This window comes from Corvus brachyrhynchos, unplaced genomic scaffold (genome assembly GCF_000691975.1).
Source record: "Corvus brachyrhynchos isolate BGI_N302 unplaced genomic scaffold, ASM69197v1 scaffold94, whole genome shotgun sequence".
Classification (NCBI taxonomy): Eukaryota; Metazoa; Chordata; class Aves; order Passeriformes; family Corvidae; genus Corvus; species Corvus brachyrhynchos.
Window position 1 is genome coordinate 7,059,889 of NW_008238330.1, and position 17,254 is coordinate 7,077,142.

General features: G+C 43.0%; 1 protein-coding gene across 2 annotated transcripts in view; it reads left to right on the forward strand.

Moving 5' to 3' along the window:
- Positions 1-1,452: 1,452 nt before the first annotated feature.
- The window catches only part of AOAH (acyloxyacyl hydrolase), a 76,226-nt gene continuing 60,424 nt past the window's right edge, over positions 1,453-17,254 (forward strand). The window contains exons 1-3 of one of the 2 annotated variants that reach the window (XM_008633862.2): positions 1,453-1,724; positions 2,305-2,459; positions 15,816-15,911. In XM_008633862.2, coding sequence (XP_008632084.1) covers positions 2,306-2,459; positions 15,816-15,911 — 250 coding nt within the window. In that variant the 5' untranslated portion in view covers positions 1,453-1,724; position 2,305. Of the gene's footprint in view, positions 1,725-1,780; positions 1,921-2,304; positions 2,460-15,815; positions 15,912-17,254 lie in introns of those variants that run through there. The other variant, XM_017734445.1, reaches the window with a different exon arrangement.

Below are 17,254 nucleotides of genomic sequence, written 5' to 3' on the forward strand. Positions count from 1 at the left end.
CAGGCTAAAATGAAAGAAAATAGCACAGCTGATTACAGGCTTCAGCTCCATGCTTTGCAGGTTTACATGCCTGGGAGCAGCTTGGGATCTATCTCTGTGCTTTAAAAGTGCCGTTGTTTAGCTTTGTGCTTTGCAATAGATATAAAGCAGAAACCATTCCCAAGACCTCTCTGCTAGGAAGGTTTTCCTTGCCTATTATTAGCACTCTGCTTTTGCAGAAAATGCTCATGAGCCAATACGCAGAGTTCTAAAGGACTTCAAAGTGTCATTGGGAACCAAGTGATATGTGTGTTAAAAAGGGTTTAATGGAGCTGCAGTCGCTGTAGCACAGTGTCTTTTTATAGCAAGTTTTTACAGCGTTAAGAAAAACATCCTGCAGATTTCAGTAGGATTGGCATATGGATAAGGTACTTTGCACTATGATTTTTGTTTATCTGCTACTAAAAAAAAAGAAAAAAGAAAACCAGCATTGCTAGCTATAGGGAGAATAATAAGCAGAAACAGTTCTGCAAAACTCAGGCAACAGTTATTACCTTCATTTTGGGTTTAATTATTTTTTATATTTTTCAAAGAAAAGCATATATTTGAAAATAAATGGCTTGGCTTAAAGAATGGAGATAGAGAGTGATTTATATTCACATTGAAGATTTTATAGTCTTTTTTTTTTTTTCCCCAGAGCCACTGGATTATATTATCGTTAGCACAAGGCAAATCCTCCTTATCAAAGTTGAGGCAAACTTTCTGGGACTGTCTTTAGAAGGTCGTAGGGGAGGCTCCCAAGGAAGGAAGTGGTTTGCAAAAAACACATTAAATACTGAAGCAGGTCTGATCCATGTGTGATCGTGTTGGTCTGCAGGAATTGGCTGGGAATCACTGATTTTAATACATCCTCTAGTTTCCTTTTTACAACACTATTTGTAAGTCTCTTTTAGTTATTCCTGGGAAGCATGTGGGGAATACTTGATGAGACAGGCTCCTCATTGTCCTTTAGCAACCCATGTCAATGGCCTGCCCACTTCTGAAAGAGACAGACAGGGAATGGAAAGGAAAGATGAGTACCCATTGCCCACTGTGAGGGGAAGAGACTTGCGCTGGTTTATACAAAAAGGCAGAGGTGGAGGTGGGACACAGCTTTGTCCCTCCGGTGCCTCAGTCCTAGATCACCTCCTTATAGCCATCCTTGCATCCACAGTGCCTGGGATGTAGCTGTTTGGACTTGTTCCACCTCTGAAGTCATGTCGTTTAAACATGTTTTACTCTCTGCTTTTGCTTCAGGCTGGGGAACGACTGGTTTATGCCTTGTCTGAGGGATTAAAAAAAACAGAGCCAGGGAAACCTTTAGTTGTTGTGACTGCCAAAGCAGGAACAGCTCAGGATTTCTCAAGGCGCACAGGCAGCTGGGGGCTGCAAGCGAATGTGCTCAAAGCCGATGGGAACGGGGGTTCAGCTCCCAGTGCTGCCTTCACACTGGCAGCTGTCTCCCATCCCTGTGGCTCAGTCCCAGCACAACTAAAGCCCTGGCAAAACCCCAGAACCCCAGCACGGCAGCCCCGTCCCTCCTGCCCCTGCGGCTCCATCTTGAGCAGCTTCTTTCATTTTTCACACTCAATCCTCCTGAACGGAAACCCTGGTCAGAAATTTTACAGAAGCAGCTGAAGAGATTTTTTTTTTTTTTTTTCCTTTCTGCGGAGGAGGGCAGAGGAGCAACGGCGCAGGGGGGAAGGGTTTGTGGAGTTGGTTTTTTTTTTCCCCTTTTTGCAACACTAGTTTTTCAGGGGAGTGTCTTGTGTTATTAATGCTGAGTGGCTCCAGGAGCTGCTGTGGTTCAAGGTCGTTAGTCATCTACTGCTACTGCAGGAGGCACGGGAGCGCTGAGCTAGAGCTGTTCATCCAACCCTCTTGGTCCTCCCAGGCCAGCAGGTTGGGAAGAGCTGCACATGGGGCAGCGGGGTCGCGTGGGGGTGTGGAGAGCAGCCTGGGGCCACAGGGGCATCCTCCCAGCCTGGTCACAGTGTGCCCAGGTCTATGGGACCTGCTGGGTTTAATGGGTGGCAGGGCCTGAGAGGGGCTGAGGGGTTGGGAGAGCACCTGCGATGTGCAAGTGTGGGATCCTCCATGCACCCCATGAGAGGGCAGATATCTCTGTCCCCGCCTGGGAATCTGTCCCTGCATTACTTAGAGCTGCACAGGCACACCAGTGTCCTTTCTCCTCAAGCTGCACGGATGCAGGATACTCCCTGAGAGTTAAGGGAATATAGGTCCCCATGCACCCTTCCCTCCTTATTTCTTCTTTTTTTTCTTTAGGATGAAGGGGTCTAGGCAAACATTCCTTAATTTATTCTGCATCCTCTGGCTCTTGCTTCTGCTGAAGGCTGCCTCTTCCTCCCCTCTGCCCCATGGAAAAGACCCACGACCCCCTTCGCTCCCCTTTGGGCTGTACAAAGGACACACCTGTGTTGGTATGTATCCAGGTTTTGTTTGCCTGCTGGACTAGTTCATTCCTTACTCCACTGGTGAGCTGAGAGTTGCTATTCACATCATAAATTGCTTCTTTATCTATTTCAACAGCTGTACTGCAAAATGCTTGTAGTCTTTGGTGAAACAGTCACTGAAGATTTTGCAAGGCCATCATGGGATCTGGAATTATTTTATGATTTTGTTTTTTGACTGCTGCTTCCCAAAGTTCATGTTTTTGCTCTGTGGGGAATGGCATCTGAAAAGTTGGCTTTGATGTCGGTAGGTGTGGGATCAGGAAATAGGATGTTAGGAGGTCCTAGTGTTTCTTAGGGTTCACAATGCATTTTGCTTAACTGGCAGGAAGGTTCCCTTCAGGCTTGCCCAGGGTCTCCTCATTGATTTCAGTGCCTAGAAAACTGTTCTTAAGGATGGTCAGTCCATACTGGGGCCAGAGAAACTTTGTGGTCTGGATGATCGTCTCTGGATAGCCGGGTTGCAAAGGCTGCTTCTTCACATTTCCTTTCCTTTTTGTGAGCACACACGTCTGCATGACCCATACAGAAGTGGGGCAAGTTGGCAGCCCCCTTCTCACGTGACTTCAGTGACTGTGGTGATCCCCACAGTACCTATAGCTGGGGATAGGTATCCTACAGTCTCAGCTGGCTGAGTGATTCCCAGAGCAAGACTGGTAACACTGGAATCAGTGTAGACTGTGGATATCTCTGCACCAGAAATGCCCTTGGCATTACAATCCATATACCTAGGGAGATGTGGTAGGTTATATTTTTCAAGTGTGCAAATGGGTATGTCTTATGCATTACAGTCATATGCTTTATTTTGTCATCAGGGGGACTTGTTGATCTTACAGGCCTTTTTCAGCCTTAAAATTCTGCAGTTCTTCTAGGTTCCCAAGGCACCTTTGTGCTGGAAACATAAAGCCTGTGACTGCTCTCCATCCTTCAGAAGGAAATAATTCTTTTCACTGTGGCTCAGGGAATACAGTTAGAAATAATAATCCTAAACTTGATAAAAGCAGTTTTTTGCCCCACTTCTGAGCCACCCACAGTGCCCCTGACAGTTTTGGTGGGGCAGGGTGAATAGAAAGCAGAGCAGAGTCTGGGTGGTGAGGTGGTTCAGCCACCAGCCAGAACATGAGAACAAGAGGTGAAAAACAGAAATGGCTGTGAGGCTGTCCTTGTTTGGGCTGGGAGCCATGCAAGCGGTAACCGAGCAGCTGCCAGAGCTAGGGGGAAGTGGTGTTGTTTAGTAGTGAGCGCTTAAGGCAATAACAGTTTTGATGACAGGAAAGGCAGTGATCATGCTCATCTGTGGGATTTTTACACTGGTGGTTTTTGGATGTCAGGTTGTGAGCATTGTCTGTCCTTTCCATCCTGTTGACCCAGAAAACTTTTAAATACCACATACTGCATTGAAGTTGCCTTGTGCAAGAGAACTTGTCCTTTTTTTCCTTCCTAAAGGGAGGGGAGCTGTACTAGCCCCATTGCTGGGACCACTGAGCATCTCTTTTTTCAGGGAGGAGACGAGAAAACCACTGCCTCCCACACCAGTTTCTCTTTCTGAGGTGTCCCTTCAGCTAAAAACATCCTTGTGAGCTTGACTCAGGACCAAAACAGACTGTGCCCATCTCTGTAAACCACAAGATAAAAATGAAGTGTGGATAGTGCTAAAAGGGGCATGAGCCAGGCCTGTCAGGGAGGGCTGGTGGCTGCTACCCCAGATGGCCAACTCTGGGCTTTTGCTGATTAGCTGCTCTTTCTACTAACTCTTGAAAATACTGTGTCCCTTCCTTTTCTCAAGCAGAAAGGGAAAGCACAGAGTAATTGGTGGTTGCACTTGCCATGGCTTGGAGCAGGGGTAATGTCAGCTCTTGCATCTGATTTGGTGACCAGCCCTTTCAGGAACACATCCTCCTAAAACTCAACCCCAGACTCTTAGTTGGCTTACCATCTGAGATGGTAATGAGAAAGAGATATGAGTACTTCTGTGTCTTCTTGGCCTTACAGATCAAGGACAAGATGATTTCTTAGAATCAGAGAGAATAATAGAATAGTTTGGGTTGGAGGGCACATTAAAGTTCCTGTAGTTCATCCCCCCTGACATGGGCAGGGAAGCTTCCATTGCATCAGCTTGCTCAGAGCTCCATCCAACCTGGCCTTGAATAGTGGCAGGAATGGGGCATCCACAGCTTCTCTGAGCAACCTGTTCCAGTGCCTTCTCACCGTCACAGTGAAGAATTTCTTCCTTAAATCTTACCTAATTTTTAATGTGAGAAATTCCCATTGCTAAATGCATAGGAGATTTTCTTGAAGAAATGGTTTTTTTTCATGCAAGTTTGAATGTGTGGTCAGGTGTCTAATCTTTCAAAGTTATCTGCCTCACTTTTCTGAGGGAAATGAGGTGGCTACACACTGAATTTCTGATCACTCCTGTGTACCACCTGCTTGACTGAGATTGCTATGTTAGTAGCCAAATCCAGTCAGAAAGTGAATGCTCTTTCAGTAACAAAACCAAGAAAATATTTCCCATTAAGCCTTTCCACTGAAAGTATCACACTTCTTGAAGAAATACATGGAAATAATATGACAGGAGAGCAAAGTGCAGCTCTGATACCTCTGTTAAATGTGCTACAACTTGGTTGCTTCCTCCTTCTGTTCCCCTTGCTTGCAACACTCCCTGGGTAGGCACCACCATCTGCCCCAGTATATTCCAGTCGTACTGGCAAAGAAGTTGGGTAATTCAAGGGGCTTCCCTGCCCTTAGCAGATCCTGGAAAATGTATTTTGGGTAGGCACCTATATGCCAATATGGCATAGGGCTGGAGGAGAGGAGGGTGTGCCTCCAGTGAGATTTAGACAGAAGTTTTAATCACCCTTCCTAACTGTAGAAAAAATCACATCATTTTTTCTCCGTTTTCCTGAAAAATGTGGCTGCTTCATTCAGAGAAACTCTTTTCATAATTGACTTGGTGTAGAAACAAAACAACTGGAGTGTTGCAACCTAAAATGGGGTTTAATACTACTTCATTTTAGAGTTACGGCAAAGAGGGGGAAAAGCACCCAATATTAACCCTCCCAACCACAGGATCAGATGTATACCTAAGCAATTCCTCACTATCTAAGATAACTGGTCTGTAGCAGTACCTAACCACAGCCAGGTAAATGGTCTTTCTTTGGCCTTGTCACAAGAAAAACTTTCCCAACATCTGACAGTCCTTTTTCTCCATCAGTATTTCCTGTCTCCCCAGGCTGGTAAAATGCCACCCTTTTTGAATTCTGTGAAATCAGCTCAGGCCCTTCCTCTGGGCCTTCTGCACTCTTTGCGTGTGATATATTCTTCTGGTTTTTCCTTATGATAGATGAAAGGGCTTTTGCAAGTTTTCCTGCATGCAAAAGCCCACTAAGCTGTTTTTCCTCCTGCAAAGGCAGTGAGGTTTTGTTCTGTGCCCTGGTTTGGGAGCTGGATGCTGGGTCTGGCTTTCCTTTCTGGGTTTGTTACTCATGGGCAGTATGGCTTAAGGGATTTATTCAGGATGAGACCTGGAAATCCCTTTGCTGAGTGCAGCCTGACTGTTTCAGTGCGGCATTCTGAGAAAGAGATGCAGTGTACTTTTCTCTCAAAAATTAAGCATGAATGAATCCCTCATATACTCAGGTCTTTACTTTCCCAGCTGTTAAATGAGGAAAATGCTGCCTGTTTCATGGGGCAAGCAAAGTTTTACTTAAGTTAATGTTAAGGTACCCAAAGACAGTACAGCAAAACTGGTAAACTGTTGACACTGGTGTTAATGTTTCATCATTTTTCTACTGATTTTGAAAGCTTTTATTCAATTCCACCCTGAATTACAACAGAGCCCTTTAAGGGTTTTTGCAAATTGCTCTGTTCTCTAGCAAAGGTGACTTCATCCAGAGGTACCTGACGCAACCTCAGGAAAGGCAGAAGCTGCCCTGGAGGATGCAGAAAGTCGGGGAGACACTGAAAGGCAGAAGGGAACTTCTGTATTCATCTCCCTTCAATATACCAAGAAAGGGAATTTGGGGAATGGTAGATTAGTCAGTTAAACATCAAATCCTACAAAAATCCTGCAACAGTTAAAACTTTTTAAAAACAACTTTCAAAAGTAGCATCAGATCAACCTAATTTTCTTTGCCAATGGGATAATGCCATGTAGACATGGAATAAGAAGTAGATATTATAGCTGGGCTTTTGTAAGTCTTTTAGCACCGCCTCAGCACTAATCTTATGCTTGAGAGATGTGTGACATTGATTAAGCTTCTACAGGGCAGAACAAAACGGATGGGTAGTCTTGTTCAGAGAGTAATTACAAGTGTCTCACTCCCTAAGCAAATGGATGTACAAAATCATATCTTTCTTGGACTTCTCTTTTGAACATACTATCATTCCATATTTTCTCTAGCCAGGATAATGAAATTTGTGCTATTAAATTAGCAGTTCTTGCAAAGCTGAAATTGTTTGCAAGTGAAATGGAGGGAAGAAATAAATTCAAAACAATCTTGACAACTTGGAGTACTTGCATCTGAAAAGGTAATTTCAATATGGGAATATTGAAGGCACTTCAGCAGAAATAGTCAATGACACACACAGCAGATGAGGAACAATGGGCTGGGTAGCATCCCTAGGGGAGATCATCCGGGCTTGTAGTGGCACAGTGATGGCTTGCTGTCACAAAGCATGCACATGCGGCACGCACCGAGACGTGCGAACAGAAGTTAGCGTGCAAGACATGTGAAGTAACCTGTTACCTTTCTCAGCATTGACAAAGCCTCAGAGGGATTTCTGACTTCCCTTTTGGGGCTGTGCATCAAGAGTGATGCAGAGTGACAGGAGGTTTCAGAGAAAAACAAGCATAAGCTATAAAGAAAGAGTGAATAAATTAGAGTTAACTAGTCTAGAGAAGAAAAACTTGAGAAAAGACATATCTGTCCTTGAAAACATTAAAGGCGTGATCCATTCTCCAGGTTCATAAGAGCTATGGCAAGAAGTAACAGAAATGGGCACCAGTGGGGACATTCAGGTTAGGAGGAGGATTTTCTTATGACAGTGATAAGTGAGCACAGTAATCTGTTCCTGAGAAATCTGTAGAAGACCTCATCAGAGATCTTTACAAACTGTGTCTGCCCTGTCCCTTCAGAACAGCCTGGATGGTATAGATCGTCTGCTAGGGCAGAGGTTGTGTAAGAGGACATACTCCAGGCCAGCATTTCGGGAGTTCTGTGCTGTGACTGCAAGAGCAGCATTTGCAAAGAGCAGCATTTATTTATTCCCCCCCCCCGCAGCAGACTGCTGTGCTCTATTGGCGATTAACTTTGGTTGCCCTTTATGGAACGAGGCGATTAGTCAGGGGGCCCTCAATAGGGCCGGACAGCAGCACTCTCCATCTTCTCTGCAAGTAAGCAGTAATCCTGTGGGTCAGCAGCCAGGGAAGCAAATTTCCCCATCTTTGTGCTCAATATAATGCCATTCTCAGCAACCTTTGCGGGTCACCACCTCCCTTCAGCCGGGAGCACACAATTCCTAGTGTATGAAGGAGCACGTTTTCGAAACATATTTCCAGCTCTGATTGCATTAAAGAACGGGTGTTTCTGAGCTACTGGCAGCATAAAATGCTGACCTTTACCTGTGTTGATTTGCGTGATAGTCATTGTCCTCAACAGTTTGCCTCTGTCTAGCTGTGCATGAGTGCAGGGATGAAATATGCCCTGTGGAGTGGCAGCAGGACGGGTGGCGTTCGGAGTTCCCGATAACTTCACACAATGGAACATGCCAAATGGAGTTGGAGGCTTCTAACAACTGCGCTCAGACAAAGTGGCTGTGCACATATTGTCTGGGGGGGCACCATGACAGAACGTATAATTTACAGCTCAGTGAGTTCTGTAAAAAAGCCATGCCCAATATCAGTGTAGCACCACAATGTATTTTACTCTAAAAGGTTGGGAATCGACTTTGATTACAGCAAAGTCAATTCCAAGCCACAGCAGCTCTGCTCACTTCACCAACATTGCTCCATTTAATCAGCAGCAAAGTTTGACCTGATGATCAGCAATAAATACTAGATTTGACCATAACATTTTTCCTATGATTATACTTTTGCTAGAATAAACACAGGCATGGGAATAGTACAGTAGAGATACTAGGGAAACTATTCAGCAGCTTTTCAGCAACTGATGGTAAAAATTTCTTTTCCAAAATCACCCCAAGTCTTAGTGAAAGCCTATGACTGTAAAAGGTATATATATCTGTTGATCACAATAAAAAGATGTGCTCAGCATGCAAACACATCCACATCTATGTGTGTGTAAATGCACAGTCACATCCATGTGCATTTGTAGACATGGGTAGTCTTGTACATTTTACATTACTGATGGTTCTGTTGAGTATAATAATCTTATTTTATTGATTGTCTATTTGGATGCTGATTGCCACGTGTGGGCCTCTCACTCTTGTTCATGTGTTAACCCTGTAGAGATCTTCTGCTTATGTTTAAGGCAATCACTTTTACTGCTCTTAGGAACTGTATATCTGAAAAAAAGTTTCTCACATTCAGAATCCTAAAATGGTGAAGCCTTTGCAACAAGGATGAAGTTATGCACTTACATTAACTCCCCCTGACAGCATTTGGGCTTCAGTAAATTTTCAATACCCTTTCCTGATTTTGGAAAGAGAAATGTGTTAATGTCACACATACATACGCAGGGGGTTTTTTCCCTCTTAATTAATACAGAAAACATTTCTATTGGAAATGCCTGGGGTTATAGATTTTGTTAAATAGGGCTCTTTCAAGTGTAATGAAGGACACACTAGGGATACATTTGGCTGGCAGGTATGGATACCAGAGTCTTCCACTAGATGGAAAAAACTGAATTTTCTGTACTGTCATAGCTGTATCAGAGTCTTTGTTGGATGTCTTAATGAAACAAAAATGAATGATTGGAGCTCTGAATTAGGGGGCCTAAGGTGGCCCACTGCTTTTGCATGAGCAACAGAAATCATAACTGGTATTCCAGGAATTTGTTACAAATTCACTCAAAATGCTGCTATATTGATATTAATATTTTAAAAATGTCTTTAGCCACTATACTATGTGCAATTTAATGCCCAGTGACAGGTTTGTTAATAGTGTACCATTTAGTGTTTCCAAGATATTTCATAAGACTTAGCAAATTAAGGATGAAAGGGTCTTGTATATGCCAACATATTTGAATATGGCTACCTATAATTATATTCCATCACTTCAGTATCTCTGTAAAATACCTTAATACTGTAAATGAGATAGGAAACAAAGTCTGAGTTAAAAGACTTTATCACTCAGATGCGTTTCCAAATTACCTTTCAAAGCAACAAATCCTCTGGCTGTATATGGGAAGATAACTGTCCTTACTTTGTATAAATGGTTATGTCATTTGAGCTGAATATTTCCGTGCTGGAATGAAATCTTGAGGTTGTTAAGGGCTGTTATTTGAAAGTATCAGCTCAGTAATGAGAAGCAGTGCAGGAAGGAAATATGGATATTGAGCACTGTTAGGAAAGGAATATATAGTGAGTGAGATGCTGGAACAGGTTGCTCAGAGAAATTGTGGCTGCCCCCATCCCTGGCAGTGTTCAAGGCCGAGTGGGATGGGGCTTTGAGCAACCTGGTGCAGTGGAAAGTGTCCATGCCCATGACAGGGGGCTTGGAACAAGATGATCTTTAAAGTCCCTCTCAACCTAAACCATTCTATGATTATATAAAAAAGAAAATATTCTCTGTGTTGTAACTTTGCATAGCCATGGTCTGCCTGCACCTAGAACACCCACATGGATGTCCCCATCTCAGAGGAGAAAGCCTTATTTCTTATTAGCACCCCATGTGAATAAGGAATGTCTTGTTCCAGGTTGAACTGGAACTGGATAAGATTAGTTTGGAAAGAGGTGTTTTTATGCCAGAACAACTGCATCAGCACAAAGCAATATCCTCTTTTGTAGACAGGTTCTTGGGTCTTCCCACCTTTAGGCTTTAAGAGATGCCTTTGGAGCTTAGGATCATCTATAAATGGAAGAAGCAAAGACTGTTTTGGGAAAGCCTTCATCTTCTGTATAAAGCCAGGAATGTGATAAATGGCTTCTTGTGTGCAGAGCCTTGCTGCAGCAGACAGATTTTTAGGCAGAGGTTTGCCATATCACCAAGCAAGGCACCAGTTCCTGCTCCATCAGGAGCGAGCAGAGTGGAGGGGGGGGAGGCGAGCAGTGTCTCTGCGGTGTAGCCACAGCCTGGCCAGCAGGGTTTTTATTGGTGTCCAACGCCACTTTTTTGGACTTATGTCCTCCTTGTGCTCTGTGGGTACATATAATTTATGACTGGAGGGGTGAGAAAGAAATTCAGCATGCAGAAACATGAGCAAAGGATGGCAAAGGAAGATGTGCCAGGTGCCAGAAAACCCATTTAACAGAGTTTTACTCAGACAAATATACCTACAAATCTGAAACTTAGAGAGGCAGCTTTCACTATCCAGATACTTTTTGACATCCCTAGGTAGAATTCTAATTATAGATCCTTTCAAACTTGTGTGGCAGAAGTGGATTAAGTTAAATAGTCTGCTCAAACTGCCAGAGGCTTCACAGCTAAGCGCTGAATTCCTCTAGTTCTGATTTTATTAATGGGGTATGATTTTTTTTTCCTGGGCTTGTTGGAAATGGCATTTTTTTTATTACACACTACTTTCAAATACATGGAGAGAAGTACTTCCTGATGTGTGAGTTTTCACCTTACTGCACCGAGCAAAATGGTTATGGTCTTGTCTTATCTCTTCAGAAATTAATAGCAGGTGGGACAAACCATCGCTAAAAGCGACAGGCATTTATTAAGACAAGAGTCTAGTTTCTAATGCCTAGTAAGTATTATAATGCCAATGAATTTCTTTCAGAGAAAACATCCTTCAGCCTGTCAAGGTATTGAAACCTATTATTGAAGTGAGACAGCAGAATCAGCGTACTGAAAGTTGTTTCTAAAGAAAATCATGTGCAACTGTAAAAAAAAAAAAAAAATTGAGCTTTATTTAATGATTAAGCCTATTTACATTGCCTTATATGTGCCCAGCTCATGATGAGAAATAAATCACATCTAAATATCTGGTAAATTAAAAGCAAGCAGTAGTTGCTAATGACTGGCCAGATCTGGACATGCTTTTCTACTGATGCTATAGTACTAAAAAGTTTATATTCTTGCACATGTCATAAGTAGTTAAAGCAGTGAGATTTTTACAGTCAAAGATGTCTGATTTCCCCCTGTCCTTTTTAGCTAACTAATTATTTTCCATTTTTAGCCAGTGGAATTAAGACCTATTAAAAACTAGGATAACTGGTCAGCATTTCTTTTCCTGCCACTCAATCCAGAGGAAGATGATAAAAAGAGAGCAGGTTTGTAGTATAAGCAAGGATAGTCTGAGTTAACTTAAATTTATAGACACTCATCTCTTGAAAGTTTACCTATAGCCCAACACCAGAGATAGGTTCTCCTAGAGGATGAACCTGAATTACTGGGGAGGCATGTTTCCATGAAAAAAACACGGAGCTTAGGTAGATCAGGCTCCCTCTACCACTCTGAGTCCCCTTAGGACATTCCTCATCCCTCCTCGCAGGGTTCAACCTTTTTCCTGAGTATTTTAGAATCTCCAGCTCAAAAACTGCTCCTGATGACATCAGCCTAAATGAAAGGCTTTGAGGCCAGCAGACTGCACACATAAGCAGGCATCCACCCCTGTGAGGGCACAGCTCACGGCAGCAGACCACAAGGAGTAAGGACAGGTTGACCAAGGGCAACTGATAAAAGCCCAGGTAGATGGGGAAGACAGAGAGCAGATCAGCCAATGGCACGTGTTGGTGGGATGTGTTCCTGGTGTGCACCCTTCCTACCAGAGGGCAGGGAGACGCTCCAAATTCAGGTCCAGATTTCAGCTGTGGTGCCTGAGGAACGGCAGATCCTTTTGAAAATCAGCCAAGACTTTGTCTATCAAGTTGTCCCATGGAGCGTGGCATTTCATGTGGAATAATTGCATTTGGATAACCGAGGTGTGGTCTGCAAGTGGCCAAGGTGGGAAGGGTGTAATAGCACGAGCAGAAACCTCCTCTCTGTGAGAGTGAAGATGAGTTTATGAGAGCAAACATTTTGAAGTTCAGCTCTGTGTGTTTTTCCCAAGCAGTCAGGCTGTTGTTACTGTTATTTATATTCATATAGCATCTAGTAGCCTGAGGTACTGCATTAAGTACTGCTCAGACTCAGCGTTGGCTCCATTCATCCTCATGTGAAGCAGATTTGCCTTTGGGCCTGGTTCAATAGACGAAAAGGTGTCTATCTGACTTAATCAACATGAAAAATTTTCTTTTAATTGCTGTGAGACTGCTCCTTGAGTGGGGATACCTGCATGGTTGTGTTTGTGATTAAGAATTCTGTTTCTATTTGGCAGAGCTGAACCAAAAATAGTTTTGGGTTTTTTTTGTCACTCCCTCTGTGGTACTTTGACAAACATGAAAGAGCAACTTACATCTTCAGTGAAGACTGTCTGTTGTATAACAGAGAAAATGGAAATATCAATGGTATTTTTATCCTCGGCCCAACTTCTTGGATTTTGAGCTGTTTGTCCATAGTCCCTTTTTATTGCAGCCCCTGGCTGCAGGTGCAGGAGCACTGAGTTACACAGCACAGGCTAAATGAGCAACACTTCTCTCTGCTGCAGTAGGTGACACTGTCAACTCCAACCTAAACAATTCTATGATTCTGTAGATTCCTCAAGCTCATGATGCAAAAGAATGAGAGGTAAAACAACAAAAGCTGTGCACCTTGGAAAATATCAAAGGGCTAGCTTCTCCCTGTCTCTCTGCTTGGACTCCTTTTGTCTTTCTGACTTCTAGACAGCAAGATTGATAGATGAACATCTGACCTTGGTAAGAGTAGAAAGGAAAGCACAGAAAGACTGTGTGGTTTTGTGGTTAAGTCATCATTTAGGTAATTTAATTTTTCTGAGCCTCCATCCTCATGAATAAAACAGACATAGAAGTCAGGGGAAGGGTAGTTCCTGTTGTCTGTAGGTTGTTCATGTGTGTTAATAATGCAGCCTTATAAGAACTAAGTTACGTAATGCTGTAGATGTGTTATGATGTGTTTTCAGGATGTGCACTGCCGTCTCAGTGCTACAGGATGGAGTCAGTCCAGCAAGGCTATTCCCACACTACCCTGGCAAAGGAGCCAGGGTCTGTTTTCTGTCCCTGAGGCCAGTGCAGGGCATGACTTGCACTAAAATAGCTGAAGTCTCTTGCATTCTTTAACTTCCACCCCTATCACTGTGGGAGTGCTGGATGTCCTATCCCTGGAAACATTTGAGATCGGGTTGAACAGGGCTCTGAGCGACCTCATCTAGGTGAAGATGGCCCTCCTCACTGCAGAGGGCTTGGACTGGAAAGGTCCCCTCCAATCCAAACTATTTCATGATGAGGCTGTGCTAAGTTTAAACCTGGGCCAGATGGCCCCTGGCCTGTTCTTTGAGACTGAGACCTGAATGTGCTATACCCTTCATCTTGGATGTCCCCCTTACTTTTAGTTTGGCTCTCCATTATTAAACTTTTTTTTATTTTCAGCTATTAAGTTTTTAATTAGCTATTAATTCCTGGGACTAGTTAGCCTCTGGCTATTTGGGTAGTTAGGGAGGGGGGCAGGAAAGAAGGAATGTCTTGCTTCAGGGTTTTTCTTGGTCACATCTGTCTCCATTTATTCTTCAATTCTTTTAGGCTGACTGGAGGTAATGGTTCTTAGTATGCTTCATAAATCATTCTGCAGAGGATCTAGAGTGAGCCTTTTATTTAACAAGTATGTAGAAGTGGACTTTTATCCCCGCAAAAGAGGTGACAAATTCTCTGTAATTTCCACTGGATTACTGTATTTGGATAGAAGAAGTAATAGAAAACTCAAAAATATTGGTCTTATAGCAAGTTCCAATTGCCCTACCTTCTCTTTTACTTGCCATAGAAGCATCAAAGTTATTTATGTTGAAGAACAGCACTTTGATTTAATAGCACATAGGTAAGGGTTCTTGGAAGGAATTTATAAGCTCACTTTGAAGAGTTTTGACAGTCTGAAAACCTGAACATTAATGTTCTTGAGCTTTGGAAAAAGATGAGTCTGCAGCCACATCAAACTACTGCAGTTCACCTCCATTTCTAGACTCTGCTAGAGCAAGTGTGAGAGACGAGATTTCTTGCATAGGAGAGGAAACACAGTTCAGTTACAGGGATTTCAAAGAGAAGTCTTTATTCAGGCTGCTGCAAATTGGCATCCTGGCTCCTTGTCTCCTGTCTGCCTGGGATACCTGCCACTCCTGCACAGGTTCTGAGTCTAGGCAGTGACCTCACTCTGGCTAAGAGGTCTGACTACAGTGGGCAGACTTTGCATCACTGAAGATGTATTCCTCATAAAATTGTGAAGCCACTGCAGAGAAAGCACAATGCAGACCTGCAGCAATTTCAAATTGACTTGAAATGAATGCTCATTGTGGATTTTGAATGACTGTTCCATGGGGATCACATTGAATCTATTCAGTCCCCAAAACAGCAGGAAACGTGCTGCACATCTCAAGAAACTTCACTAGCCATGTTCACACCCAGATTAGTGATGAGAAATAACCAGAATTGTAGGTCATAGGAAGTGGTTTCTTTCCAACCACAGAAGCAGAGCAGAATGAACTGTGAAGACATTTTGGTTTTAACAAATGTGTAGCTGGGTTCAGCACCCCTGTGTGTGCTGAGCATCGCTGGGCTTCAGAGGAAGGTCTGTCAAGAAATGATGCAATGGATGCTCTGTCATGGTCAGCACATGTCAGTGGTGTGACATCTCTTCTGAAGGCAGTCACAAACATTTGGTTTCCTCTCTGAGCAGCTTTTGTGGAGAGATATAAAAGTCCTGTCAAGTACAGACTTGTGCCTTTTTTCTTGCGAGATAAAACAACAGAGCAGGCGACCAAGGAGGCAGTTGTAACATTGGCTATCCCCTCAACTCCTCAATTTTCAACCGTGAAAGAATGGCGTCATTTTTCCAGGAGCATCATACAGTGCTGTAAAAGCCAGGCTGTTCTGTGTGCTCCTCTGGAATCAACATCCTCTCTGTAATAACTTACAGGGTATGAATGAAGACAGAAATTAATTGATATTTTTTCCCCTTGAACACCTATCTGCCATGGAACACCTCAAAAAAATGAAATGCCCAAAGATGCCAGAAGTACTTCTGTGGTGCAGGGCACTTCCTCACATTTCACAGATAATGGTATTCCCTCTTTTTGGTTTCTTGTTTGCTTGAAGGATGCGTGCTTGTGGTGTCTGTCATCGAACAGCTTGCACAGTGGCACAACAGTACAGTAAAAGCAGCCGTGGAGAGACTGTGTGACTACATACCTGGTAAGTACCAAATAATACACCATCTGTCGTGTTGGTGCTGATGTATTTCTCTGTTAATCAAAAACTCGCATATGAAGTCTGAGGAAACTTCATCCACCTCTCAAAGGTGTGTAGCTGGGAGATAGCAAGTGGCTATTTACAGGAAAGTCAGTGGCATGTCTTCACTTAGATTCAGAGCTGGGATTTCATTCCAAACTTAGAGTGAATGGGGCTGTATTAAGCCCTGCGCACACGTGAGCACCAACACATGCAGACCAGTTCCCTTCCTTTCTCTCCCCTTTGTGTCTTTGTTAGCAGCTTGAGAATAGATTCACTGTATGCCCCACTGCTCCTCCTTCTTGTCGATATGGGTCTTTATAGCAACGGTGAAGATGAAAATGTTTTCAGCAGGTATAGGAGCTGCTATTGTAAAATTTTAAAAATGAGATGAGGCTGACAGGTGTAAGATGTGAGCATTTGGTGTGCACAGAAAAGCTATTGAAATGTAACTGGTGATACAAATTTCAAAAGCAACAGCTATTCAATACAAATATATGTAAGACTCCCCTTTTTCTCCCCTTATTTTATCTACCCAAAGGAGCTTGGAGCTCCACATGCACACCCCTAAATAGAGAACAGTTTGAATGCCAGAATAGCTTTGTGCCTCACAGACCAATCCTGTAACTATTTAAGTTACTAGATCTCATATTCCTGATATCTTTTTGACGTTATTAATGTAAAAATATGGCTTAGAATTCTTCATTAAAATGTCATTTTTATATGATTTCACAAGTTGGATCTCTGAGAAACCATCTCACTCTGTAGACCCTAGTTTCACAGAAGATATGTATAGAATATTAATTCCTTCCTTTCCAAGGGAGGATTTCCCAGTGCAGAATGGGGCAGGGAGCTAATTGCTAGGATTCATTCATTGATAGAAGACATTTATCTGATTTCTATTCCATAAGTCATATCCTCAGTGTTTTAAATTACAGGCACACAACCATGAAGTTGCAATTAGAAGCACTGATCCTGCTATTAAAATACAATTTTCTTCTTTAAATTATGACATGCTAGCTCTGTGTTCATGATTCACTCAGTGGACCTTGTTCTTCTGACATGTCAAGATATTTCTTTTCAGCTGCCATTCTTTACACACATAAAATCCTATTATCCCTTTAGTTGAATCTGTATAATCCAGTTACCTTCTGAGATGCATGGATATACCCAGTAGAAAAAAAATGACCCTGAACTTGAAAGGAGTGAAAAATCCTATGGATTGTGTGGGAGCTACAGTGTAACCCGATTTATCCTCTCCTGGGAGGAGGACACTGCAGCCCAGCCGGAATCAGCAGCTTCTTCTT